This window comes from Anguilla anguilla, chromosome 7 (assembly GCF_013347855.1).
Source record: "Anguilla anguilla isolate fAngAng1 chromosome 7, fAngAng1.pri, whole genome shotgun sequence".
NCBI classification, from domain to species: Eukaryota; Metazoa; Chordata; class Actinopteri; order Anguilliformes; family Anguillidae; genus Anguilla; species Anguilla anguilla.
The window spans coordinates 19,993,784-20,020,140 of record NC_049207.1 but is presented as its reverse complement, the minus strand read 5'-3'; the positions used below and the strand labels follow the sequence as shown (position 1 = coordinate 20,020,140).

The 26,357-nt window shown below is 43.3% G+C and overlaps 2 protein-coding genes across 5 annotated transcripts in view; one reads left to right on the top strand and one right to left on the bottom strand.

Moving 5' to 3' along the window:
- The window catches only part of LOC118232166 (limbin-like), a 71,930-nt gene extending 66,819 nt beyond the window's left edge, over positions 1–5,111 (top strand). For 3 of the 4 annotated variants that reach the window (XM_035426843.1, XM_035426842.1, XM_035426841.1), the window contains exon 23: positions 1,140–5,111. In XM_035426843.1, coding sequence (XP_035282734.1) covers positions 1,140–1,803 — 664 coding nt within the window. In that variant the 3' untranslated portion in view covers positions 1,804–5,111. The remainder of the gene's footprint in view (positions 1–1,139) is intronic. The other variant, XM_035426844.1, reaches the window with a different exon arrangement.
- A 10,102-nt stretch (positions 5,112–15,213) lies between these two features.
- LOC118231236 (serine/threonine-protein kinase 32B-like) overlaps positions 15,214–26,357 on the bottom strand; it is a 56,860-nt gene continuing 45,716 nt past the window's right edge. Inside the window, exons 9-12 of the mRNA XM_035424880.1 lie at positions 26,189–26,314; positions 23,772–23,903; positions 22,210–22,274; positions 15,214–19,593 (exon numbers count right to left, since the gene is read on the bottom strand). Coding sequence (XP_035280771.1) covers positions 19,455–19,593; positions 22,210–22,274; positions 23,772–23,903; positions 26,189–26,314 — 462 coding nt within the window. The 3' untranslated portion in view covers positions 15,214–19,454. The remainder of the gene's footprint in view (positions 19,594–22,209; positions 22,275–23,771; positions 23,904–26,188; positions 26,315–26,357) is intronic.

Genomic DNA, 26,357 nt, shown 5'->3' with positions numbered 1-26,357 from the left:
TGCAGCACCCTCCTGGGTGATGCATGGCAGCCATTTTGCGCCTGAAAGCTCTCCACGCATCAGCTGAGGTGGAGAGGGAGTGGACAGTTTTTTGCCCATTAACCTGGCGGACGATTAGGTGGCAAGTTGAGAGAGCCAGGTTGGAATTTTAAGGGGAAAGTAGTCAGGTATAAGCAGGTTATATATTTTAAGAAATTACCAGAAATTGAGACCTACTTGGTGGTTCTGATTCCGAGTAGGAAAAAGAAATTGTGTTTGCAAATCATACATTTTTTTAGGTAAAGCAAACATTTGTATACATAGTGAATACATGTTTCACAGAGTCAGTCCAGTGGAATTGCTTAGAGTAGTTTACTGCAGAGCAGTACCTTGTGATGTTTTGGGGGGCGGGGGTTGGGGGGTTGGAATTTTTGAACTCCTGAAACATCAGCACCTGGGAGCCTGATGGTTTTTACTGGCCCCTGTCAGTTTGTGTCAATGCTTTATTTTCCATTGTTTTGCTTGTATGCCCTGCAGGACACACACTCCATCTTGAATTCATTGTTATGAAGTCTGACCTCCTGGAGTCTTAAGAGACCTGCGCTTTGCATTCCCTCTGCTGAAATATCACTATGCCCACATCTGAGGAAAACATTTACACTGCTGTCTGATGTCCCCCTCTGTGGAGGTCATGTTTTACATTTACAGGAGCTTATGGGAAATTAAACCGCGTGCTTGCTCTATGCTTTTTTTTTGTACGCGTAGATTCATGAGCAGTTCATTAAATGAAAGTAGATGAAAATCTTTCTCAGTTTAACAAGGCGTCATTTTTTAATGTGTGTTTGTGAAGCAGACGGTCTCTTCCGGGTCGCGTTTTACAGGTTATCTGTTTAGACAGCTGGACATCTGCCAGAGACTTTCTGGTGTAGCGCTGTGCACTGGGAAAGAAGGAGTGCCCCTCCCTGTCCACACCAGTCGTTTCTGTAGGGTCACTGTCTCGTCTCTTCTGCTGTTTGTGAAAGAGAATCTGCCATATGAATGAGTGAGCAGCAGAGCTCGCTGAGGGGGCTTTTAATCTCCCCGTGCCTCCCTGTCCGCAGTAGAGTGTGTGCTCTTGTGCGTTCGGTGGCTAATGTGTGTATTGGCTGTTTGGTTTTCAGGATGGTGAAGAAGAGGCAGAGGCTTCTGGGAAAGCTGTTCTCTGAGTGCTGCGCGGAGAGTTCCAGAAGCCCCCGGCTGGTCTCGGCGGCGGGGCGGTCGGGGGAGGCCCCGCGCGGCGCCGAAATTTCAGGCAGCGGGACGCTTGCAGCCACGGGGGGAGAATCGCCGCGTGAACCACAAGCAGGCCCCTTCCCTGCCCCCACTCCTAACCTCGCCTCCGTCACTGCCCCCACTCCTGTCCCTGACCCTACCCTTAACCCCGCCCCTGTCCCCGACCCCTTACTTAATTCTACCCCTGTCCCAACCTTTAACCCCACTCTTGTCCCTAACCCCACCCTTAACCCCACTCCTGTCCCAACCCTTAACCCCGCCCCTGTCCCAACCCTTCACCTCACTCCTGTCGCTAACCTCACCCTTAATCCTGCAAATGTCCCGACTCTTAACCCCACCCCTTCCCCTAACCCCGCCCCCATCCCTAACCCTGTCCCTAACCCCGCCCCTGCCGCCGAGGTGTGGGACATGCCTCACACGGGAGAGAAGGTGTTCGTCTTCCGCCTCCAGCCTGAGTCCCAGGACTCCGCGGACAGGCCTGGTGGGAAGAGGGGGAAGAAGAGGAACTTCCTCAACTTCAAGAAGGGCTCCATTGCTCCTCAGGACCAGTGAAGCACCGTGTGTGGGTCACCCCCGGTGTGGCACAGAGGGGTCCACCTAAAACTCTGTAGCCTGCAGCGTCCAATCCATGTCACAAGCACAAAAGGTTTATGCAACTTCAGGTGACGGCTTCAATCCTCCCTGCCATAGGCCAGCGGTACAAAGCTGATGGGTTCTCGAGCAGCACTTACCAAAGACTTACCTGGGTACTTGTTTCTGCCCCTTGTTGAGTACCCCTTTCCTACTGTAGCACTGAAACCAGGCTCGCTGTTTTTGCTAGCGGCTGGATAGCTGTCTTCTTTCCCATTCTGAGCTCGTACCAGCTCAAGCTGTTTGCGGTCCCGATGCTGGCTCAGTTAGCAGCGAGCTGTGAGCAGAGTCGGCAGACTGCGTAACGGGCACTTCTGTTGCCGTTTCTCCATGGCTGCTCATTGTGAAAACCAGAGGCGGCTAGAGTTCATACGGGGTGTGCTTTCCTTCTCCGACCTCAGCCTCAGCTCTGTGGAGGAAGTAGCCATTGCGGTCAGTAACGTTATTGCGATGGCCATTCATAAGACAACCAATGGTGCTGTAGCACTGGGGTGTCAGACTCTAGCCCTGTGGAGCCACACTGTCTGCTGGCTCTCGGTGCATTTCGGTACTCAGATGATTAATCTATGTCACTGACTGTGCACACCTTGTTTCCAAGGCCTAAATCAGCATTAACATGCAGGCACTGCGCCACCCCAGGACCTGGGGATTGACACCCCTCCTGTGATTGCGCAGCCAGTCTTGGCTCCTGCTCATTCCAGCACGTCCAGGTTCCTGGTTTTGCCGTAGCAAAGGGGTATATTACGCATGGCTGTGCAATAAAGTGATCCAGGCTTGAGGCTTCCCTTCTTTTATGTCAGGAAGATCAGATATTATGGACAGTCTTAATTTGCATGGCGTTTTAGATGAGTTGCGTAGTTCTAAAAGAATATTTCATAAGGAGTCTATAGCTATTTCTTAAGCTTTCATAGGACCTGCTAGAGATGTAGACATAAATAATATAGCACTGAGAAATGTTAAACTATGATTAAAATATTCAGGCCAAAAAGATTTTTTCTGCTGGTGTACACTATGTTCACATTTTGTACCTCTCAAATTCAATGATAGTTTGCTAGACTCCAGTCTTTTCAACTAGAATTGGGATTACAGTTTTTAGTATTCCTTCAACAAAATAGACACCAATACTGTAGATCCTATCGGAGGTATTTGTAGCTGGTACTATTATTAATACTGTTGTACTGCTTCTATTTTCTTTGGTTTTTGCACATGTGCTTATAATTATGTGCATGTAATGTAGGTATACTCAGTTGCCAGACATCCATTTATTCCAGTCTTTTGCAACATCTGAGAATGCGAGGGAGCTACGCGTTGAAGATTTTAAGTGTGAAAATGCATGTGAATCGATGATAAATTCGCAGATTGAAAGCCATTAACTTTTAGACAGAACTTTCACAAACTTAGGCTGTCACATACCTTTAATTGGGTGGAAGGAGCAGATGGGTTTTTCGAGTGTCAGTCAGATTGAGGTGCCTTGCAAAGTAGAAAATGAAAAGGCATTAAGCGTCAGTCGCACAATTCTAGGTGAAGCCTTCAGCCAAGGTTAATGCAGCGATGTGGACAAGCCAGTTAAATGACATTATTTAGGTATTTAGCCGAGTGTGTATTTAACACGGTTAGAAAACCACTATCGACCTGCTTAAAAGTTTAGCAATTTGAACGATTTTTTTTTTGTTTGTTTTCGGCAAAGCGAATCGTGATTAAACACCCCTCCTCAGATTTGACAACCTGAAAACGGAAGACCGGGCCTTTCGTTCGAAATCTGTACACAGATCCTGTGCCGGCTTGCTGGTTGCAAATGAGAGAACGGCCGTTACCATTTTCGGTTCCCCTCATCATGATGAAAAGGCCGGCGGTGTCAGCTTCGGAGTAAGTTGTTGGCCACAGTGACAAAGGAAAGATAACGGCAGGTAATTTCCTCCATCTTGCGGGCAACTTTTATTTGACCCAATCTGTGGAAATTCAGGCAATTCATTGGGGGGTAAGAATGAACAATTACTGTGCAGCTTCCTCAGACTTCAGTCTGAAAACATGTACGTGCTTCAGAATCGAACAGCAGCACTTTTTCAGCAATCGCTTTCATTCCACTTTGGACAGATACGGTTGTTCATTGTCTTTTGGAACGAACCCCGACCGACTGACAATGTCTAAGTTTTACATGTTATTTTCTTCTGTGATGAACTGTGAGCATGAACTGTCTGATATTTTGAAATTCATCCCAGTGATGTGTGCCATTCAGTTTGACCGGTTTGCCTTAATTACCATTCCGAATCCGAGTTGCTGTCATTAAACAGCAATGTGGCAAATCCTTTTTTACATCGTATGTCTCTTGTCAAAGGGTCCTTTCTTTTCAAAAATATTCCTGATATGTCCTGATCCTAACGTACTTCCTGAACATGCAAATGGAATGCATGATTGAACTTTCTCATTTAAAGCAGTCATCCTTATTGTATTGTGAACTCACTCGGTCTTTTAAAGCAGTACTTCTTTGATATTCCTATTTGTTATTGTTTGGCTTTCATGCGCATTGTATCCTGGGTAACTATAGAATTGATGGGGAACTGTAGAGACGGAAGTAGAACTACTGGAAAAGCTTTAGAACTAAGGACGGTAGTACAACTTGTAAATAACTACAGTAAGTGGAATGCTGCTTGGTGAGTCATTGTGCAAGCACAGTAATTTGCTAGAAAAGAGGATGCATTATTATAAACCATTTCATAGCATTTGCAAGGACATGATGCTTCTGTAAGGAGATGGCAGCATGTGGTGATTTGTGTCACAGTGACGTCTTAATCGAATACCAGTTTTAATTTGAAATGAGAAAATTCAGAAGTATGCAATTTCGTCTTTTTTATATTATTTTATTTTTACCGTTTTCACAGGTTTGAACTCTTAATATTCAAGCTTGTGTACAGTAAGTGTTTGTCTTGATGCTAATGTTACAATCAATTTTTGAATTTAGGTTTTTTGTAACATTTAAGTTTTATACAGTATTAGATGGTACACTCATGAATATACTCAGGTACTTTGTCATAATCATGGGTAAATAAATGTTAAAAGGGATTTGTGTTTCAAACTGTTCAAAAAGTTACTGTCTGCCATGTTGTACCAATACCCTCATCCTACTCTGTTCACAGTGGGGGCTTAACACTGCTTTTGTTTAACTGAAAATCACCTTCAAAAATGTAACATATTTAACATTTAATATCTATAAACTTCAATTTCATAAGGAAGGAATTTTCTGAATGCAGTCATTTCAAAACACATCACAAAACTGTTAAAATAATTTTTTTCCCCCTCAATTGTTATATGATGACGTGTTCAAATTTGTTTTGTGGATCACAGAAGCAGAAAGATCACAGTGTGCATGCTGCAGAATTTATATTTTTATTTTCTATATAGTAATATTTTTCTTTTGCGCCTGTTTGGAATACCCCTGTTCGCTGTTGATCAGCTCCATTGCTGTATTGTGTTCCCTTAATTCTCGAGGACATGCGCATCCTGGCTAATGCATTCAGCAGAGTCAGAGTCAAAAGAATATTGAAGCTATGATGGACTGAGACTCGCACACATAATGTAATGCTACTAGAATAAAGACTCAATCCAGTACAGTGTTAATTTTTCAGCTTGCAAGCCTTCATCAGGACGTGTTTAAATGCGTTCGGCTAGCTAGCCGCTTCTGGTCACTCCGCGGTGTGCGGGCTGAGTCGCGCAGTTATTGCACCGCTGACACAGCTGATGTAGGCAGATGGCACGCCCTTTCAATCAGGGGAGTGGCCGTCGTGTGATTGGTCAATGAAGTACCCTGCTGAACGAGGCCCATCCTCCCTAATACCATCTGTGACCGATTACACAACCACAGCCAGGATATGACTAAAGACTGTATACTTGTGTTTTACTAGAATGGTGCAAATCAGTCTATTACTCTCTAGGTAGAACACGAGTATACAGTATGGAACACAGCAAGTTGTTTTAAAGCTTTCCTGCCCTCTACCACTGTGTTAGCCGTGTGTGCAATCAGGTAGCCCCAAGGTTTATGGCCATTGGTAATTGGCCATAAAGACAGCTTCTTCATGATTATTTGAAAGGTGTTGTTGATATCTCAATAGTACTTTGATGTATGGTTTTCATTTCATCATTTTTATTATGAGTGTAAAACGCGTCTCACTGACTGGATGTGTCATAAATTTTGACTGTAGTCTATTTTTTGGATGGTTGCGGGAGAGGGATCTGCAGTTTTAGTTCTTTATTTAATCTCCCCCCGATTGTTGAATGTTTTTCAGTAGGCTGGAAATGCACTGGAATGAGTGCTAAATGTTAATTGAATCATCAGTAAACATCTGGAAATTACAGTAATTATACTGTCAGCCACGGGGGGCCAAAGGGCTCTAACCCTCTCCCCATGTAGCGCTGAAAAATTAGAGTTTGTGAAGAACAGCCCTCAAAATATCACCACGGGCCTTTTTCTGAAGGGTTACAAATTCTCACCTTCTTTTTTGGCTTGCTGTGTGTGTTAGGCTTGATTTCAAGCACGACGTTTTCTTCGGTCTACAATTTGCAAGAATGAAAATTGCCGTATTGGAGTGAGTGTTAGCCTGCTAGGCCCATGAGAGTAATGTCTTTGATTTGTGCCCTTTGCAGTCTGTGATTAGTGCGGCGGGAGCGGGGGTGGGGGTGGGGGTGGGGGTGGTGGTCGGGGGGGGGGGGGGGGGGTCGGGGAACAGGCTCCCACATCCCCTTTTGAAGCACTTTCGTAAACACTTCCCCCGGCAAATGCGTCGCCTCCACCCTCAAACTCATGCCGTCGATTTAAAAAGGCTTTTATTTCATTTAAGAAACTAATGACACTGGGAATTCAGAATGCTTTGCTTATCATGGGGGGACAGAAACTGTGTTTTGAAAAATGATGGAAAATGAAAGAGAATAAAGAGAAAATGAGTGTTGTGTGAACGCCGCGGGTGTTCAGGATGCCGCCGCTGCGTTGCTGATGGGGTCCGGCTGACATGGTGTCCCATCAGGGGTGCGCATCACCGGTGGAGGTGGTTGTCACGGTGATGCTCCTGTGTGTGGAGCCTCTCTCTCTCTCTGGCGAATGACGAGGCATAATCGCTTCTGTGCCTTTGTTCAAGTTAAGGCTTTCTCTCTCCCTCTCTTTCTTTTTCTTTCTCTTTTTCTCTAGTGTCTTCAGAATGTTTTCTCCCCCAGTAATTATTTCTCATTTCACATTTTTCAAAAAGGAGGTTATTGAATAAAAATGATATTTTGGATTGATTGATTACTGACTTGTGTGAAGAGAATAGTCACCGTTCACATTTCAGAGCATTTGAGGGGCAGGTTCATTTGTGCTTCTGTGTTGCCTGGTCTGATGTGATAAGACAGGAAGTCCAATTTCACACACACAATTTGAGTGAGTTCTTTTCCCCCTGGTTTTCCTCTCAAGAAAAGCACTGCTCCTCAAAGTGTGGGCCCAGTCTCAGTGCCGCAGACCTCTCCGTGACCTCTCCCATCCGTTCGTTGCCTTCTTCCAACTCTACTGCATTAATGTGTCCTCAAGAGAAGCAGTCTAAGTACAGAAGTTCCACACCCTACGAAGTTCCACTTCACCCAGAAGCAGTGAGGCTTACCCTGTGGTTATTACCTCTCGCTCTGTTCTCTGTAATTACTGATTCGGTTTGGCAGCTGAGTTGCCCCTCATACTGGTGATCTTTGTCCTCTCCAGCCCCAACCATACACCCGCCACTGGAGGAAAAGGCAGTCATATTGTCGTGAGCTAGTGGTAAATTTTTCCCGGCTTCTGTGGCATATAATCCGTTCATGTAGGTTAAAATTTCACGGGGCGCATAAATGCAAGAATACTGAACTGTAATGACAAAAATTAAATGTCATCATGAATGGGTTGATTGCTTTGTCTTGCGGCGTATTGTCAGAGCAGCCAGAAATGTCCAGAAGTGACATTCTTAAAGACACCGTGTCCATCTGGTGTTCTTTTTTGTGTGCAGTTCGTTCCAATGTGGACAGTTACTGAGGCTGGTATTAACCTGGTCTGTCACTGAAGAGGATACCTTTAAATATAGATGGATTTGGATGAATTTAGCTTTCTAGTACAGCCCTAGTACAAAAAAAAAACTTAACCAAGTAATGGCTGTAACTCACTTATTGTTATTCTGTTCGCTGTATTTGGACTGGTCCTCCTGGGTGCCAGTTTGGGCAAACACATTAATCACATCAACTGGCTGTTTCAGTCAGCGATGTTTCCAGTGCAGTCACAAACCCATTCATTCTGATTGGGTGTTTAATTGTTTGCAGTTGTGTAGCCAGATGGACACCGTCATGTTTTTTTTTGGTTTTTTTTGCATTCAGTGACGGGGGAAGCGTGTCGTACCTATTGCCTTTGATGGAGACGGATCTTTGTGGAATGTTGTCAGGCTGAGGTGGACTGTAATTGCTGCCCAACACCTGTGGATGGTGCGGGCTCTCAGCCAGGAAGATGACCGGAGGCTGGACGTAACCCAGTTTATTCAGCCCAACCCCGGAAGAATGCTAATGAACCAGCACAGGTCTTCTCCACTCTATGTAGCGCAGGGGTGCACAACCCCAGTCTTGCTGGGCCTGAGTGTCTATGGTATTTGGTGGTTTCCTTTCAGTCAGCTGCCATTTTAGGCCTAAGAAACCAGGTCTGTGGACTCTAGCAATCAATGACTTGAACTAAGCACTTCCCCAAAAAACAACATTCACGGTTGTGCGCACCAGGTGCTGTGCCTTTAACAGGCTGAAACAGTGAGGGCAATGTGAGAGACGGTAATGCATTGTGTCAGGTGTGCCTCAAGCATTGTGTGTAGTTAGCATCGGATGCAAAAACATTCAAAACCAATTTCCTATATAGAAATGAGCTTTAGCAGCAGAGACCGTTCTAATGCCGCGTTACTGTTCCACTAGAAAGTCATTTTCACAGCAGGCAATATCCTGGCCAGCAAACAAATAATGTATTACTATATTGCTGTAAGGCTCTATGAGGAGGTAGATTTTTATGCGAGTTTAATAACTTCATTATCTAATCTGTCGGCTGCTCGGTTACAGAGCCAGACCCTAACCGTTATTAATCACGGGAAGAGATCTGTTTGAATTAAATTATTTTCATATTTATTTGCCCTTCAGCTTGCCAAAAAAACAGAGGACTGGGAAGGGGCTCGGGTGTTTGCTGTTGGCTGCGCACTGAAAAATGTACGTAATGCACCAGTGACTCGCTGTGTTTTGTCTGCCAATTCAGGCGGACCTTTTGACCACTGTGGGAGCCACAGCAGTAGGGGACTGAATCTAATATTTACAGCTATTTTCAGAGGAAACATTGAGCGGAGAAAAGCAGACATTGCGTTCAATGCGGTAGTTCACAAACGGGGGGGTCAGGACCCGCCGGTAGGCCGCGAGGTGATTTGCGAGGCACGTCGGGTAAAAACACACCAGTCCCCTCTCACAGGCGTCCACATGAATGTAATTAAGCCCGGCTCTCGCAAGTGAACATGCTGTTATTTTGACCTGTATCTAAAAACAATTGCGTGGTCAGGTGGTGACGCTGAAGGGCTACTTTGTACCAAGGCTGCAGCTCAGTTACAGTGGCGACTTGTCTGACGTAAGTGTAAAACAAACTAGGCTTTCCAGTTGGGAGCCTGAATTAGGCGGGAAGTTGTAGGCTTGAGCTTCAGTTTGGGGTCTGATGTTGTGTTCTTTGCTTGGTATTTAACATAAATGTCTTAAGTAAACATCACAGATTGTCGCTGATTAATGACTAATCACTTCAGAGAAATAATTTCAAGGTAGTGCATTTCAAATGATAACCGCTTCATCCTTACATCATTCCGATAAACCGCACTGTGCTGTGACAGGTTTTGGAGTAGGGGAAATAGCACTGTACCATTAGCCTGGTCTGGTATTGTTTGTAAATTGTTGTGCATCCATAGCCCTGCTGGTTTGAGCTGGATGGAATGCAATGTGTGATTGCCACATCCTGAAGTGCCGACAGACATCACTTTTTTGGCTGTACTTTTATGTTCAGATTAGCTCTGCGGGCTACATTGTGCTGGTGCTGGCAGTAAACTGTAAAATTCACTCATACACTGGTTCTGTTGGGCTCATGGTTCTTATAACCGGGAGACAGAGTCTGAACCACAGGGCCTGTGACCTGTGTGTCATGGCTTGAAACGCTCTTGGAATTAGATTTCAATGGAAAGGATTCCAGTACAGAATAATATTGTCCATGTCCATGGGTTTAACACGCTAAGGAGGCAAGCCCACGTCAGTGTGCTTCATGCTGCAGAAATTGGGGCAAAGTCAAAGCATTTTGAAACATCATGGCAATGTAACTAGTAAATGGAATGTATTGCGGTTGGGACCGCAGCACTGCAGCCCAAATGTAATTGGTTTTCTGGAAAATCACCCTTGAGGGGAGACGAAAATTAAATATATGGGTATCATCTTCTCTGGTCATTTCCTGTAAACATTATGTCTGAGCCATTTGTTACTGTCCTCCGTTTGGCCACTTTTTCAGAAAGCTTTGTAGCGGATTCCTGGCTATAAGGTGGTGCTATTATTTCATCGATTCCTTAATTTGGATCCCGGCGGCCATCCACTGCAATCTCGGTGTTGGTAACTGTGAGAAAAACATCTAAAGCACAACTCTGTGGGGAAATAGAAATGAGGAAAAGACACTGTGTACAAAAAAACTGGCCAGCAGTAAGAACTTTTTTTTCAAATTCATGAAGAAATGTAATACCTTTGTTATTCAAGGTCCCATTTTGTAATCGCTTTGTTCGAATGCGACAGTGAGAATGGGTGCCGAGGTAGTCTCATCCACTGAGAGGTGAGCCGCAACTTCAGAGATGTTTAGCCCTCAGTTGATTATTTCTCTTGAATACTTTTATAAATGAGAAATTCCTTTCATGTTTAAGTAATAAAATGTAGAATAAAAAATGATAATAACTGTGTTCAGGGCATTATGTTGGTGAATGGGAGAGAATATTTCAATGCATGGAAATTTAAAGGTGTAACATGACAGAACATGAATGCTTTCTGAAGGCGCTGTAGCTTTGAGTCTGATGAAATGATGTGATGCTTTATGATATGATGGTCTATGAGAAACCTGTGGTTCTCTGATAATGGAAACCTAAATATGCAATCATGGCTGACAACAAAAGCTCACTCAGTCAGGTTTTAATGAGTTTCTTTTTTTGGAACCCATACAGTATGCAAACAGCAGTGGGGAATTGTGGGAAGACTTGATTTGTGACCAGAGGTTCCCTGGTGCAGTTGCTAGGTGCTACCATTGTATTCTTGAGCAATACACTTTTCCTGAATTCAGTTTATATAAGCTGCACGCATAATAATGTGAAGTTAAAGTTAATTTGGTTCGGCGCCTATCAGGTAGCGAGTACTTCTTGCACCATGATAAGGAGGGTTGTGTCCAACGAGAGATGCTGACTATTTTTTGCGGGGGAAAAATTGGACAGAATTCTTTTTTCATTCCTCAGATCCTGTGAAAAGTGAACCTGTGATCCACTAGCAATTTGTCCTCAAGTTAAAGTGCAATCACGACTGTAGTTTGGTCCACTCCTGCTGGTGTTCCGTCGTTTTGGTGTGCACACGACTCTCTACCGCACGTATTCTCCAATACGTTAAGTCAACTGACAGTTTATTTCCAGCAATCTATTTTCTGATCTGTCATCACTGGGCCAGGGGGCTGATCGCACTAAGATTGCAAAGGAGGTTCTATTGAGCGCTGAGGCAACATATAACCCCCTTCATGTAAGTGGATTTGTGCATTTTTAAGGTTCACGGTAAAAAATTTAGGAGCAGTCAATAACACTCAATATTCTCTACAGGAGGGAAAGGCAGCCTGGGGTTAAAGCTTTATTTTATCATAATTTTTTTTTAACTTGGCGTCGATGTGGATTAGATTTTTTTTTTCTCTTTGTGGCTGTGTTGTTGAAAATGGGAAAGTGGTGTCCTGCAGGAGGGCAAGGTAAATGGGGCTGTGAAATGAAACTTCGCCCGTACACACCGATGCCTTCCCCTCTAAGACCGAGCCGCACACTTACTCGCGTGTGTAGCCTACACACTCCTGGACCGGAGCCAGTGTGTGTTGCTCCATACTAAGTCCTGAATGAAACGGGTTTGTCACCATCTGGAGCTCAGCGACACTTTGCTAAGCGGGGCGATCGATCATTCGCCCGGCGAGTGGCCCACCGTTTGGCTGAAGGAGATGCTTACCGGCGCTGGCGAGGATGAGTCATCGCTGCGGTGGAGATTTGGAGTAATGAAGAAGGCAGAAAATTCAAGACGTGTTAAACGCCAGCTTTTAATAGGGTGATTTTTCTTCACCTTTGACAGTCCTCACATCCCCACAGGCCTCCTGCTCATAAAATAATTGTTCTGTTTACGTTCCCTCATATAATTATTTGTTTTTTGTTCTTAGCAACAATGCTATTCGATAAACAAGTTCGTTTAGACCATCTCTTCATAAATGGATAGTTGTGTGCATGAAAAGCTGAATAGCATTTCTGCAACTTAATTTCTGCAAATATCTACCTTTTGTGAACCTTTCTTTGGAAACAGAATTCAAGGATTTAATGTAAAACATGTTTTCTGTAGAGATCACTTTCATATGGAACATCGCTTGTGAACAATTTTACCACAGATGTTTTGACTTCAACTCAAGCTACTTCTACAAAGCTGTGCTTTGTTAAACTGATTTCATTTGTTTTGGGGCTTTTGTAAAAGAAACCCCCAGTGGTTCATACCATTTGTATGACATGGAGATTAAATAAAATTATTTTTTTTAATCAAACTTTAGCCCGGCTAGGACTGTCTTAGTAGTTCACAATAGTTTAAGGGTCTCTGTATGTGCTTGTGCATAAAGAAAGACATTTATTTATGTACATGCACATACAGTGTGTATGATGCAATACTGATTAGCTGAAAAACAAGGAGAGATTCATAGATATTCATAGATAGTTTGCTGGCTTCCAAAATAATAAAAGTAGAATACTGCCAGAAGCTGAAAACATTAGTCATGAAATTACAAATAGATTTTACAAGGAGCTCACTGACAATGGACATGATATGTCAGTGAATTTCCTGTCTTCATACACGTAAGTTGGGTGAGCAATAAGGCAACAGTATTTGGGGTACTGTATATGGAAAATGACAATGTATATTGTTCTAATGGGTGTAAACAAAAACAAAATAAAAATATATCACACCTAAGATGCTATTTAAAGGCTTTCCATTCTTTAAAAAGATATTTTAAAAATGTATGCATGCAGTATTACTGAGAGGCACAACCAAGCTCTTTCCAGGTCTGAAGGAGATTATTTGTGAAAAGGGACAAATGCTCTTGTCGTGGCTTGGCCATGACTTTGGTCTCATTAAAGCAGGTTGGAAGAGGGAATTTATTAAAGTGTATTCTTTCTTTTTTTAAATTAAGGTTCAGTTGGTTTGACTGCTATTTTCTATTTCACAGGTGGAAATTAGATTAGAAAGAAAATGTCACACTGACACTGGGCAGCACTAAAAGAGAGAGAGAGCTACGGATGCATGAAATAAATTGCTGGAATGGAAACTACTGTTAAGGATTGCAATCCTATCCAGACCAAACTTGACAATGATGGATTCCTTCTAAACTGTGAGCAAATGAGGAGCTAAGAATCATTCTTCTCATCGTAATTTACATTCATGTGTTGATAAAATGCCATTTTATGTGGCTGTAAGTTTTAATATATGTAGAGGCCTATAAAACGGATAAAAATGAGAGTACATAGAACAATGGCTGATTTTCAGACATGCTTAGATGTTCCAAGAAAGTATTCCCTCTCTTACTCTCCATAGAATGCTTTTAGACAGTATTTTGCTGTTGTTTGCTGTTGTTTTAGATACCTCAGATTAGTTACAGTTTTAAATAATGTCTGGAATGTTGCTTAGTGACGCAAGAAGTGAGAGTGACTGTTTGGTGACTCATTTAAACTGTCTAGTTGAAACTGTGATGAGCCATTGATATAATAATATACAAACAGTGATCATACAATCATTTTGAGGGACCCTGCTATTAATATACAATTAAGTTTGACAACAACCTAAGTTTGATTTATTGATGGATCTATTAGTGCTGTAATTCTATTATTTTGGAACCATATTTCCTTGTTAATCCCTCTGTTCAACCTCGTCAGATCATTTTAATGATAAACATGGGGGGTTTCTTAGTTTTTTTTTTCATTGTGTAAAGACATTCAATCCATCCATTTCTGTTAAATGTGGACTTCAGTAACAGCAGAGCTTGTGTTACTATTTGACTGAGAATGAAGCTGGGAGTTGTGGAGGGGAATAGACCGAGACTGTGATGGAATTAAGCATTTCAGAGGCACAAGGCATGCAGTCAGAGGGAGCACAATGTCCTCTCCACCATCACTGCTCAGTCCTGCATCCTTAACTGTCATCATGTCTGTCCATCCGGACAATCTGTGCCAAGCTCCATGTGCGCAAGCATGGGTGTGTGCATGAGTGTGCGAGCGAGTGCGTGTGCACAAGTGTGAGCGTGTGCATGAGTGTGGGAGCGTGGGTGGGTGTGCACGAGCGTGTGCGCACAAGCAAGCGTGGGTACGTGTGCATGACCAACTGACCCAGGCCATAGATTCACTCACTATCGCATTTCAGTGTAGACACTGAGCAAATGTTGTGGTTTGAGTGACTTGAAACCAGAAAGCTGTTGGATATGTTTCGCAAATGAGTCATAGTCATCACACTTACACAGTACACAAACAAAACGCAATAAGTAATGGACTGAAACTGTTGCTTTTTTACCCCCAAAATAAAAAAAAATCAGGACAGAGAAGAAACACATATGACCGGTGGCAAATTAATGACCATTCTGACATTTCTAAGCAGATCGCCAACAGTCGGAATGTGGAAGTAAAACCTTACAGTCGGAATGTGGAAGTAAAACCTTACAGTCGGAATGTGGAAGTAAAACCTTACAGTCGGAATGTGGAAGTAAAACCTTTGTTCAGCAGAATTCAGATCTCACAAGCCTTCGGTGAAGTTAGGTCAAGTCTCCTCTCGTGTTTAATCTGTCCTCTGCTGGGCCATTTCAGTTCAGTTGCTTCTCTCCTCTCCCTTCAACTTATTATATGATACAATTGAATGGAATGGGGTCTGCCAGTCATTTTTGTCCTTTGTGTCTGTAATTGATAAGAGCAGTGGGTAAATAGATTTCTCATTACTTTTTGATGATTTCATCATGAGGAATACTTTGTCATGAGTCTATATCAGGACAGGAAATGAAAGGACGAGTAGAAGTAGGATCTTTTTTTATTCCTTGAATTTTAGACATCATTCAGATTTTAATATCATTGAAAAATATTACCTTCTATGTTTCCATGTCTTTGTGCTTGGTAATGAACTAAAAATGAAAAACAGACAATACAGAAAACTGTGAACTGATGTTCCAGAACATGTCAGACACACACAACAGCAAACCAGCTTCCTGGCAAGAAAACATAATTTTTATTTTATTTTGTGTCACACAGCGTAATATCGGTGTAATGTCTGACAAAACAACTGTTCCCACAGCCAAATGATAACACACATACTATGGGACAACACTTTCTTTTACAAGCACAGGACAGAATTGTGTGTGTGTGTGTTAGTGTACAATAATGCGCATGTATCTTTTCTCATCAACAGAACTGAACATAGTTAGAGTTATTTTGTGACTGTCCAGTCCAATCTCAGACAGCCATAACAAGCGTGAACATGCAGAGCTTGGGTTATAACGGAGAAAACCAAGGCTTCTATGCTGACCTCTCCATGTTTTACTATTGTGTATTACACAATGTCAAGACAAAGAGAGTGGCCCATGAACGCACCTTGGACTCATGTCTTCAAGAGCACTTAATATACTCTCTGATTGTTCTCCAGAGGTTGTGGGAAAAAAGCACACGCAGAAAGGAGAGAGAGGGGATGAGAAAAAGCACACACACAAATGAGAGAGAAGTGAGAGAGGAGAACAAGAGAGTGGAAGAGAGAGAGAGAGAGAGAGAGAGACTGCCTGCCGCCCTAAGCAATGCATGGTTGTGAATGAATCACAGGATGTTGAAGCCATTTGAGGAGATGTTTGCGATTCCAGCCGTCTGCGTTCTCCGGGGGCCTTTGGGAGAGGTCAGCCTGCCTCCGGCTCGCTACCGCAAAGGGAGCCAGTCATCCTCACTCAGACACCCCCCCCCCGCCCTCCCCACAAGGTGCTGCAGGACAGTGGTGAGTCATAAAAAAAAAAACAAAATGGTGGTGGGGGATTGGGAGAACTTGCCCTAATAATAATGGGCCTGAGAACTGACTGCACCCCCACCCCCCCAACTTTATTCTGATGTTTCCACAGTCAATGGAAATTTGTACTCAGTTAGATGAGATGTAGAGCATATTGTAACCTTGTAATACAATGTAACCCCTCTTCAAGGTAACTCAGCCCTGGTGCTGTAGAGCCACAGTATGTTGCCTGAAGGTCCTATCAGCTGATTTGACTGTTTCTGATCTTACTCGCGCCAGTTTTATGCACAGATTAAAGAAAGCTTGGAGACTGTCTACATCCCGCACTGATTCTTCATCGCTGAAGATGAAAGTGAAATGGAAGAAAGAAGAGTCTGGGTCCTTGTCCTGTTGGGACTGAGGGTTCATCACCTGTGTCAAGTGCGGCCATTTTCTTTCTTTCTTTCTTTGCGATTTTGTGTATACTTGTTGGTATTTAGGGTGAAGAACACTGTAGGAGTAACTGTGCGATTAATCATATCCTGTCCCTTTAATGAATTTAACTGTGATTTTCATTGGGATTTAATGATCTCACTGGATTAAATTGGCAGCCTTATAAAGCATTCACACTGGGATGTGGAATGCTCCACGAGCCGTACGGTTTGAATGATTGCAGAGAACACCGCAGAAAGGAAAGACGGAGAGACTTGATGAAGTGCAGAGGCTCGGATAATTGGGTTGAATCACAGCTTGTAGTGTTGGTGTTAATGAGCCGGTGCTAATCGATCACCTCGTTGTTCTGTGTGTGGAAATTAACAGGCCATGATTTCACAATGCCATGTGTTCAGCACCTCCATTGGCTTCCACCTTTGCTCTCGCTATGCTACATCACTGCTGGGAAGTTTAAAGAGCACAATTTGAATACGCTCACCAGTGCACAAACACACATATTCCAAACCCCGGGACCGAACAAAAACAATGGCAGTCTGTTTACTGAGGGGGAAAAACTGGCTGCAACATGGCTATATATGCTCAATTAAAGCCTGCGTATCAGGGGAGAGATGTACTGTACATAAATTACCGAAGTACCGATTTGTGAGGCAGATCACGAAAAAAACTGCAAAGAAAAAAAAGTAGAGGCATGGTCACGGAGACATCTCAAATTCCATCTTCACAGACGGTAAGGTGGGTGTGTGCTGACCTCCCCATATACTGCGAGTCACCGTGCCCCTCATCAGTAGATAATGATTGAGAGACCATCTCTGGGTCTGCGGACATCTTGTTCAGCCGAGAGTGGACTAATCAGCGACTGGAGCAGATCTGTAGCTGTTCAGGAGAACTGATCTGAGTCTCAGTTCCCCTTGTTCTGCTCCGCCTCACCCTTATACGGGCACGGGGCACTGGGGTCTGAAACTCCACCTGTTTTGGTGGTCCTGCAGTTCTCAGCCCGTTCTATAAAAAGAGCTATGCTCTCCCGCCTCAAAGTTTGGTGGAAAGGAGGGAAAAAAGAAAAGTGTTTTTCCAATTTCCCCGTACAGTGCCTTGGACCATACAGCCTTTCGAAGCGCTCTGCATCAAATTGACTGGAAAATGTCAACTCATTTAGCAGAAATAGCCCCAATTAGGGGGACATAGGACAACAGTATTTAGTGGCCCGTGAGACGCGAATGAATGTCTCGCGTACATAATCGGAGCAGTGCTGAGGTCATCAGTTTTTACCATAAATGGAATGAATGCAGCATGCTTCTGAGGATACTGATTGGTGAGAAAATAAGACCATATGATTCATTCTACACAGTTGGTAATAAAAAAAAATAAAAAAAACAGAACGAGAAATATAAATTGCATACGCTGTTAGATTTACTTTGTGCTGTGTCTTATTTTATGCACATTACTGAGAGGCAGTAATAACAGGTCAAATTGTGCATCAAGGCCTTCCGAACAGGGGGAAATGAAGAAGAGTATCTCAAAAACTTTTTCCTAAAAAGGGACATACAAAATCATTTTTAGAAATGTTATATTAACATGTACACAGAGTGTGGGGGAAAGATGTACAGTAGTAAGACTTACTTTATTCTGGCAATTCAGAGCTACTACCACCTCAACAAGGCTGAGGATGCTGGGAAGGAGATATATACTTTTTTGTCAAGCTACTTCATGCTATTGAAACCAATAGAAGACAATTGGCCATACAAACACAGACACAGTATGGGGAACATATTGGTTTCCTCCAAAGCTAGAGATCAGTCCTTCATTTTAAATCAAGTTTTCAGCATGGAATAACTCTTGTTATATACCGAAATGTTAGAAATATAAATCCAGACTTGCAACCAAATGTAAATATTTACATTCACTAAGGTAATGCTACTGAGCTGTCAATTAATTGACAGATATATTGCTTGTATTATAAGCCAATGAATGTGTATACTGTGTTATCTATCCAGTATAAATAATCATATTGTCATGTCCTCTGCATTAGATTATAGATAGACTCATAGATTCACTCTTATTGTAATTTATGGTGCTGGACAAAAAGGCTTTGGCATCGATATTTTTTTCACTCAGTAAACAGTGTGGGTGTATGCCACATAGTAGGTATGTTTCCATTTGCGTGAGTCGCAATTTTGTTCTTAGTGCCTTATGAACATTAGCATATGCACATGGAAATAGTCTACCTTATAAAAAAAGTATAACTTGGCGGCAATTTGGAAAAATGCAAAACAAGTCAAAATGTGCATTAAGGCAATTGGAAGTAGTTTTAATTTCTGCACAACTTACCCCCCCATCTTGGTCGATTTAAAAAGGCCATTTTCTAACAGTGAAAGCGATTTCTTTAGAAGGGGAACTTGCTGTGGTAGTCATAGTGTGATGACAGAGAATGTGTGTTTTACCAAAAACATGAAGTTCACACACACAGTCTTTTTTCACAGAAACACAGTCATACGCGAAAAGCAGTATTTGGTCAATAGAAAATGGTGGCTTCGGCTTCAGGTGCCAAATAAAACTTTGTAACTAATGAATTTTACTTCTTTTTTTTATCTCTCTCCACGCAGCTTGGAATTAAGCAATGGCCTGCTGGGTGATGTCATAGTCAAAGTATATGATGTCCCGGTCAGGTTGGGTGACATCATTCGCCTTCACACTGTAATCAGTTTGAGTATCGCTGGATTTTTTTCTTCGTTGTAGCAAAAGGGATCACATGCACAGGAACGGCTGGAGGGGCCCATTTTTCAGTTGCCGTTGTTTCTTTTTTTCAAAAGGTTCGTCACCCCTCGTGCGGCCTTGTCAGCCTAGCTGTTGTCGACAGCAGTCTCTTCTGAAGGCTGGACTGTGTTATTGTTGTGCCCCTCCTCCATTTTCGTGGGGGCGGGTGAGGCCGGCCGGCTCTCCGTGCTGGCCTCTTGGACACCGGGGGCCTGTTTTCTCAGTCTGAAAGACAGGTGTGATTTATGAGCTCACAGCAGGGAGAGGTAATGCATTCCTCCGATAATGTGTTTATGATGTAAACACCCTCTGACTGCTGCAGAGCTGGGGCAAGGTAGGCGCACTTACAAATAGCGGCTAGTTTTCCACTATATGAACTGCACTGGCTCAGGCCACTCAGCATTACTGGTGCTGACCTTATAAGGAGGCTGTGGGTAGAGTCAGTCAGTATGTAGACTTTTTGAAATATAAAAAGGATATATTTCCCAGAAATGTGTTTTAAAACATTGTTTAGTATGTGAAAGCCATAACTTGTGTATTTGCCTATATATTGTGAATTGCCACTATATGTTTTCTGCTCTTTATCTTTCAAATTTCAATATTTTGGATTTTTACAAGGAGGGTGACCATGGGCAAGAGCTCATGACTATTACTGTCAATGGCATACAACACAACAGGGCACATGAAAGTGAGTTTTTTTTTTTTTTTTTTGGAGTGAAGGTGTAACTGGATCAGCATTTGGCTCAGATTGTACAGTGAAAGTGGGGTTCAGGACAACAGTGGCAACTGTATCTCCCTATGAAACACAGCTGCATCTCACATGTGATGGCTACAACAAACATTCCACATGTGTGTATGTGTGCATGTGCACGTGTGCATCCTTTTTAATTTCCTGCCACTACATGTTGTAGTCTACAAGGACAATTGGAAGACTAGCCCTCTTGTACTGTGTGGGGACATTATATATGTTTTTATGTAAATAGTGTGTATATATAAAGTATATTTGACCAAAAGTATCTGGACACCCCTTGGTCTGGCGCTGTTTTTCATGGTTTTGGCTAGGCCCTTTAGTTCCAGTGTGGAAAAACTTGAATGGGCTGCACAGAGCCAAAACCTCAACCCCATCCAACACCTTTGGGATCAATTGGAAAGCCAACTGTGAGTCAGGCCTAATCGCCCAATCAGTGCCTGGCCTACTATAAAGCCTTTCCAGAAGAGTGGCAGTTGTTATAGCAGCAATGGGTGGACCAACTCAATATTAATGCCCATAATTTTGGATTTGATGTTGGATGTCAGGTGTCCAAATACTTTTGGCCATGTGGTGTGTATATATATATATATAATACATTTTTATTTTTGGTAAACGGATATACTGGAATGTTTTAGTTTTTACAGAAGGGGCTTTTCCTGCTAATGCTGCGGAGGTCAGTTCCGTGGATTACCCCTGGAACAGCAGCGGCAGCGCGCTTTCATTTGCTTCTCCACAGTGACACTGAGAAATCCCTGTAATTTAATTGGACACGGCATTTTCCCCGCTACATCACTCAATTATTCATGAAGGGAAATTTTAGAGAACATGACTAGCAGAATATGCATTAATACATTAATAGCCGGTGCGGCATGACAATGTTATCGACGCTCGTCATTTAAGCCAACCAGGCTTTTCATCCTGAAGAGAAATCTCTCCTCCTCCCATCACCCTCCCTCCCACTCCCCCCCCCCCCTCTAAAGAGATGGAGCAAATGGCTGAGCCCAAGATTTCCCGCCGAGTGTGAAGGTTGCGCTGAGTGGCGCCGGTCCGGTGGGGAGTCGATCAGCTCTCACTTTTCCGCTGTCACTCCGACCCGCGGCCCGGCCGCGGCTCTTCTGCAGCAGCGCGGTGCCAATTATGGATTTAATATTACTATCAGCCCAAATGGAGAGCGGCAGCACTTATTGACTTCTTCTTCTCTCTAATGCAGCTCTGTGGGCTCCTGGGCTCGCTTAGAGTCCCGCGGGGTGATGGAGGAGATGAATTATTAATGTAAGAATCTGTCTGTCTGCTGAAAGGATCCTATGACCCCCTTTTTGCCAGTGTCTGAAAAACAGGAGCCACCCCAAGATTTTCCAAAGGCGCATTGGACGGCAGTCGTTTCCGATCGGTTGCTGAACGGCGTTAGGACCCGTTTCTCGAGCTGGCACAGATGCAAGATGCTCGCCCGCTAGGCTTTCTTGGATCTGTCCCACCCCTCGGAGCGGTTTCCCTCCGCGGCGTCTGCAGGAGGAGGGTAATCCCGCCACGCTCAGTTTATCTGTAGCCAGCAGGCTAACAGCCTGCGGTCTCCTGTGTGACTCAGTGTTTCTCGCGGGCTGCGTGAAAGCGAAGGTGCGCTGCTGGGAATGCTTTGACAGCGCATCCTGCCACACATATTCACACAGGGCCCTGCTGAACCATCAAAGATGGCGGCTCGAGGCACGAGCTTGTGGGCTGGAGAGGGAGGGGGATAGGGATTTCTAAAATCTAACTTCCCCTTATGAAAACGTAGATTTAAAAGGATGGCCCAAGAGTGCAGACAGCTGTAATAGCGGCCTTTCAACAGTAATTCATTACTCAGATTTTAGTAGTGAATATCATGGGCTAAAGACGCATAGACTAAGGGCAGTCTGTTACTTCTGTCTGACACATACAAATGCAGGTTAAGGAGAACATCTCTGTGGGGTATTCAGACATATGTGTTTAAGAAGGCTACATTGAGAGGGCTCTCCTATTTAATATTCAGACATTATAAATATGGGTTCAAACCCTACACAGTGGTCAGAAACACAGGCAGGATATGGATGAGCTAAGAGCTTGACTCTTACTTCTCTCTGTTGAAGATGATGAACTCCTCACGCACTGTTTCCAGGCACTGCTGCAAGTGGGCGGGCTTTGGTGGGAGGGAGCAATAATTGACGCCACGATTGTCCAGTAAGGGCACGGGACATGAAATGAAACACAAAAACATAGAAGCACAGGTTTTAAAATTTCTGCACACATTAAAAAAAACTGTCAACGTGATAATATATATGTTTTTTTTTTGGTTTACCAGAGGTACCAAGTTTGACTGACCTTACTGCTTTAAATAATTTCCTCAGTGTTTATTTAGAAGCCTTCAGTAGCTACAGTGAGCTAAATTAAAGCTAAATTTATTGATTCATGAATGACCATTGGTAAGTGTTTTGGTGTCCCTATATGAAACATTTCATTGTTGCCTAATCTACAAGTGAATTGTCACCAGGGTTGAAATTGGTAGAAAACCTGCACACACAGTGGCCCTCGAGGAACTGAGCTGCCCACCGCTCATACAGTACACTATTCTCAGCCAGAAGTTCCTAACCTGACGAGACATCACAGTGAAACATGGTCCATCAAGGACAGGTCAAGGTCAAGGAGCCCATCTGCCCGTTCCGTCATTTCAGAGATGGCGGGTGACAGCAGGCGGTGCATTGGAAGTTTAACCGTAAGGAGGTAGCCCCACAGTTATATCTGACAGGCATATTAACCACCCAGGGGCCATATGCTCACCGACATTCATCAAGGTGATGGTCTCAGTGCCATCTCAGTTGGATATGCTACCAATTTTAACAAGCTCTCTTTAGCAGTGAATTAGATCGTTTTTTTTAGACCATCCTGATAGATGCCGACATGTGTAGTGTAATTGTGCACTGTGATGAACCTATTGTTACATATAACAGAACAGGCTAGTCAGTTGGGAGATCCAAGTGTCGTGGCCTGAGCATAAGTATCTAGTTGCTGCAGAACTCCAATTACAGTGATTGATGGCTAAATCAGATTACCATATGTGATGAAGCACAAGGAGTTAGTCACCTCTGTCATGTATGTTCACCTAAAATGTCAGAAGATGCTTATGACATTTATAAATCTTTAAAGCAATTTTGGGAATTTGCAGTAGGTGTGTGATTCATTTCTTTTGACACTCTGTGGATAGAATTAACCTTTGCTAAGTGACATTGTAACTAAATATTTCCACAATGAAGCACATTTGATTAACAATATAGCCATCAGCAGCATCATAAGAAATCATGTATCATCAGCACCCATTATAATTTGTTCTATGCTTTTTTCAAACCTACTATTGAGTTTTTATGTGGTTATTTATTCCTTTAAGAGTTCATTGTTATTTGTATAACGGATCATATATTAAAATATTATGAACAAGATACTGATTTTTATAAAAACTATATTTAATATACTCCTATAGGTCTTCTCATGTAAGATTACATGTGAAGCATTCTGTCACAGATTTGTCATAGATTGATTGATTGATTAGCTGATAGATCATACACTGGCTAGCAGAGATGAGTGTACGATTGTTCCAGTGCAGTTTTAGCATTAGGGAAGTTCAAATGATTCTTAGTCTGACCAGTGGGCAGGCCTCTTTGTTTCCGTCACGTGACTTGCTCTTTGCCAGCCTCTTCTTCTTCTTATGTAGCGGTTTGGACTCCAAAATCATCTCCTCCAGCTCAAAGGTAGGATCGCAGTTCAGCCTCCCTTTCTACAGAGGGCGACAAGAAGCCACAAACGTGATTTTGGAATGCTTTCTTTATCATTTATATGCAAAGTTCAGTCAGTGGTGTTTAACACATATGCATCCCGTAACTAACTAATCTGTGCCTCAACTCATATGACGTATTGGATAGGATTTTAAATTTGTGTGCATGCTCTTAAAGAGCACTACACCAGGGAGTGCAGCTGGGACTGCCTAAATGATGAACATGAAAGGACCATTCTCCATTCGACAACCTGCAAAGATAAAAATGAGTTCAGTGACTCTCCTTCCTCAAGGTCAGTCAAATTCCCTTCCCAAATCTGTCCATCAAAAACTTTCCCGTGCTCAATCCTGAAGTGCAGTGGGCCATTCTTCCATTTTAAAATCACCTTTGCACTGGTAACTTTCCCAGAGGTGACACACACACACACACACACACACATACAAACAATGAGTCAGTATCAAAACACGGTCAAAAAATACCATCTAAAATCCCATGTTCAAAACCTCAGAATACTGAGCACAGATGAAGCCAATCTTATACTCTGGAGGACTGTGAATTCTGATCTGCACACTGTTTTCTTATTGCTTAGTTGTTTCCTGCCATTTACAGGACCGCAATAAAATTCAGATGCAAGCAGACAGGGGTCAAACGTTAACCGAGAAAGTTCAGTCCAGACAACCGACTGTGTGATTGCGGTTCAGACGAGTCTAAACAACCAAGAGGAATGAGAAACATCCCAGTCATTATTTTTCTATTTTTCTGTGTCTGTTACAGTAATGGAAATGTAGTGGACCTAGCCTGCTCCCAGATCCAGTCTCATATCTCCCTCTGTTTGTGTTCTGCTGCTGGGTTCAGCTGGGTCAAGGGAGCCCCAAACAATTCTCTTCCCACATTTCCCTCTAGAGCAGGCTACTTATAATTGCTTTGAGAAACTTCTCTGAAGTTTCGTTTTGTTGATGTCTCTGGTGCATTCACAAAGTTGTCTGCCACCTAGCCACAATTGCATAACTTTTACCTCCTCCCCAAACAGCCAATTTAGGGCCTTTATGCATTCATTCTATTTTAATTCATTGTAATTTGAAGTGGAATATTTTGGTCTGCTTTAAAGTATGTGAAAATGAAATGAAACGAAAGCTACAATTTGATACGATTTCCGACAAATTTGAATGTGTGAATTAATTCCTTGTGTGGCGGACATTCTGCATCCTAGTCTCAGCTCACAGACCCAGAGCTGTCATTGGATCATTAACACACCCTTTGCATTGCTGGAGATCAATGGCTCGGCTGACACTACTGTTCGTTCCTCGTGTGAAGGTCTCTCGCTGCTCAAATACGCCTGCCCCAAACTGCAATAGTGATGGACTGCTAAGCCAATGAGCTGTCGACTCCCAGCATGTGTGCTAATGGTTCATTGGTAATGTCAGAATGGCTGGCCAGCGCTCCAGCTAAATGCACGCTGTGATCTTCTAGCAAACAAAGAATAACCAGAGAAGAAGAGAAACAGAGCTAGAGAAACTGGAGATCCATTAAATGTATACGAGGCAGATAAATGCAATGACACTGAAAGACAGTGAATGGAGGTCACGCCCCTCCATTGGCAAGGCTTCACGGAGAACCACATTACGCTCTGCATACTTCCATTAGCTGAACAGAGATTAAAGCAAGGAAACGGGGGGGGCTCTTCGTTTTTTGCCGCACTACAGATGTGGGACAGACCGAATGTAACATAACGTAACGTAACATAACGTAACGTAACGTAACGTAACGAATGTGAACATAATTGTAAAGTGTGTGTTTGAGGAGCGAGAGCCCAGCTGCTTACAAGTAAATAAGACACTTTACCTCACAAGCTACCTTTCCATTTCAACCCCTAACAGTGGCTTTCACTCATGCAAAAGGATAACTAAAACAAGCCTTTCAGTTCCAAATGCTGTTTGTTGGGAAAAGCTGGTGTCACATGGTCTCAGAAACCGTTATGTGCTGCAGTTGACTTAATCAAAAATTGCCACTTGAGGGTGATTGATTTTCAGTTGCGGGCAATGTTCTATGCAAATTACAGCTTATGTGCCTTCATGCACACTTGCACCCATTATTTTGCATATTCCTAAACTGCAATCATATACATTCGGCTAATTATGCAAAATCATCTTTAATATTCTGTCAAGCAAGACTATCGAGAATTGCCCATGTGAAAGCTATACGAATTGACCATAGCGGTGAAGTAGCAGTTGTGTGTCAGTAAACCTGAGGACACTGAGAGGAGCGAGGAAGGAGCCCCTGCTCTTACGTTTGGGACGAAGCCAGGAGGCGTGCCCTTCTCCAGGACGGCGTCCCAGTTGACGTCGGCCAGGTAGGGCAAGTTCTGGATGTCGGCCATGCTGGAGAGGCGGCACTCGGGGTCTTTGGCGAGGAGCTGGTGAGAGGGGAGGGGGGAGGGGACTGTAATGATTAGCAGC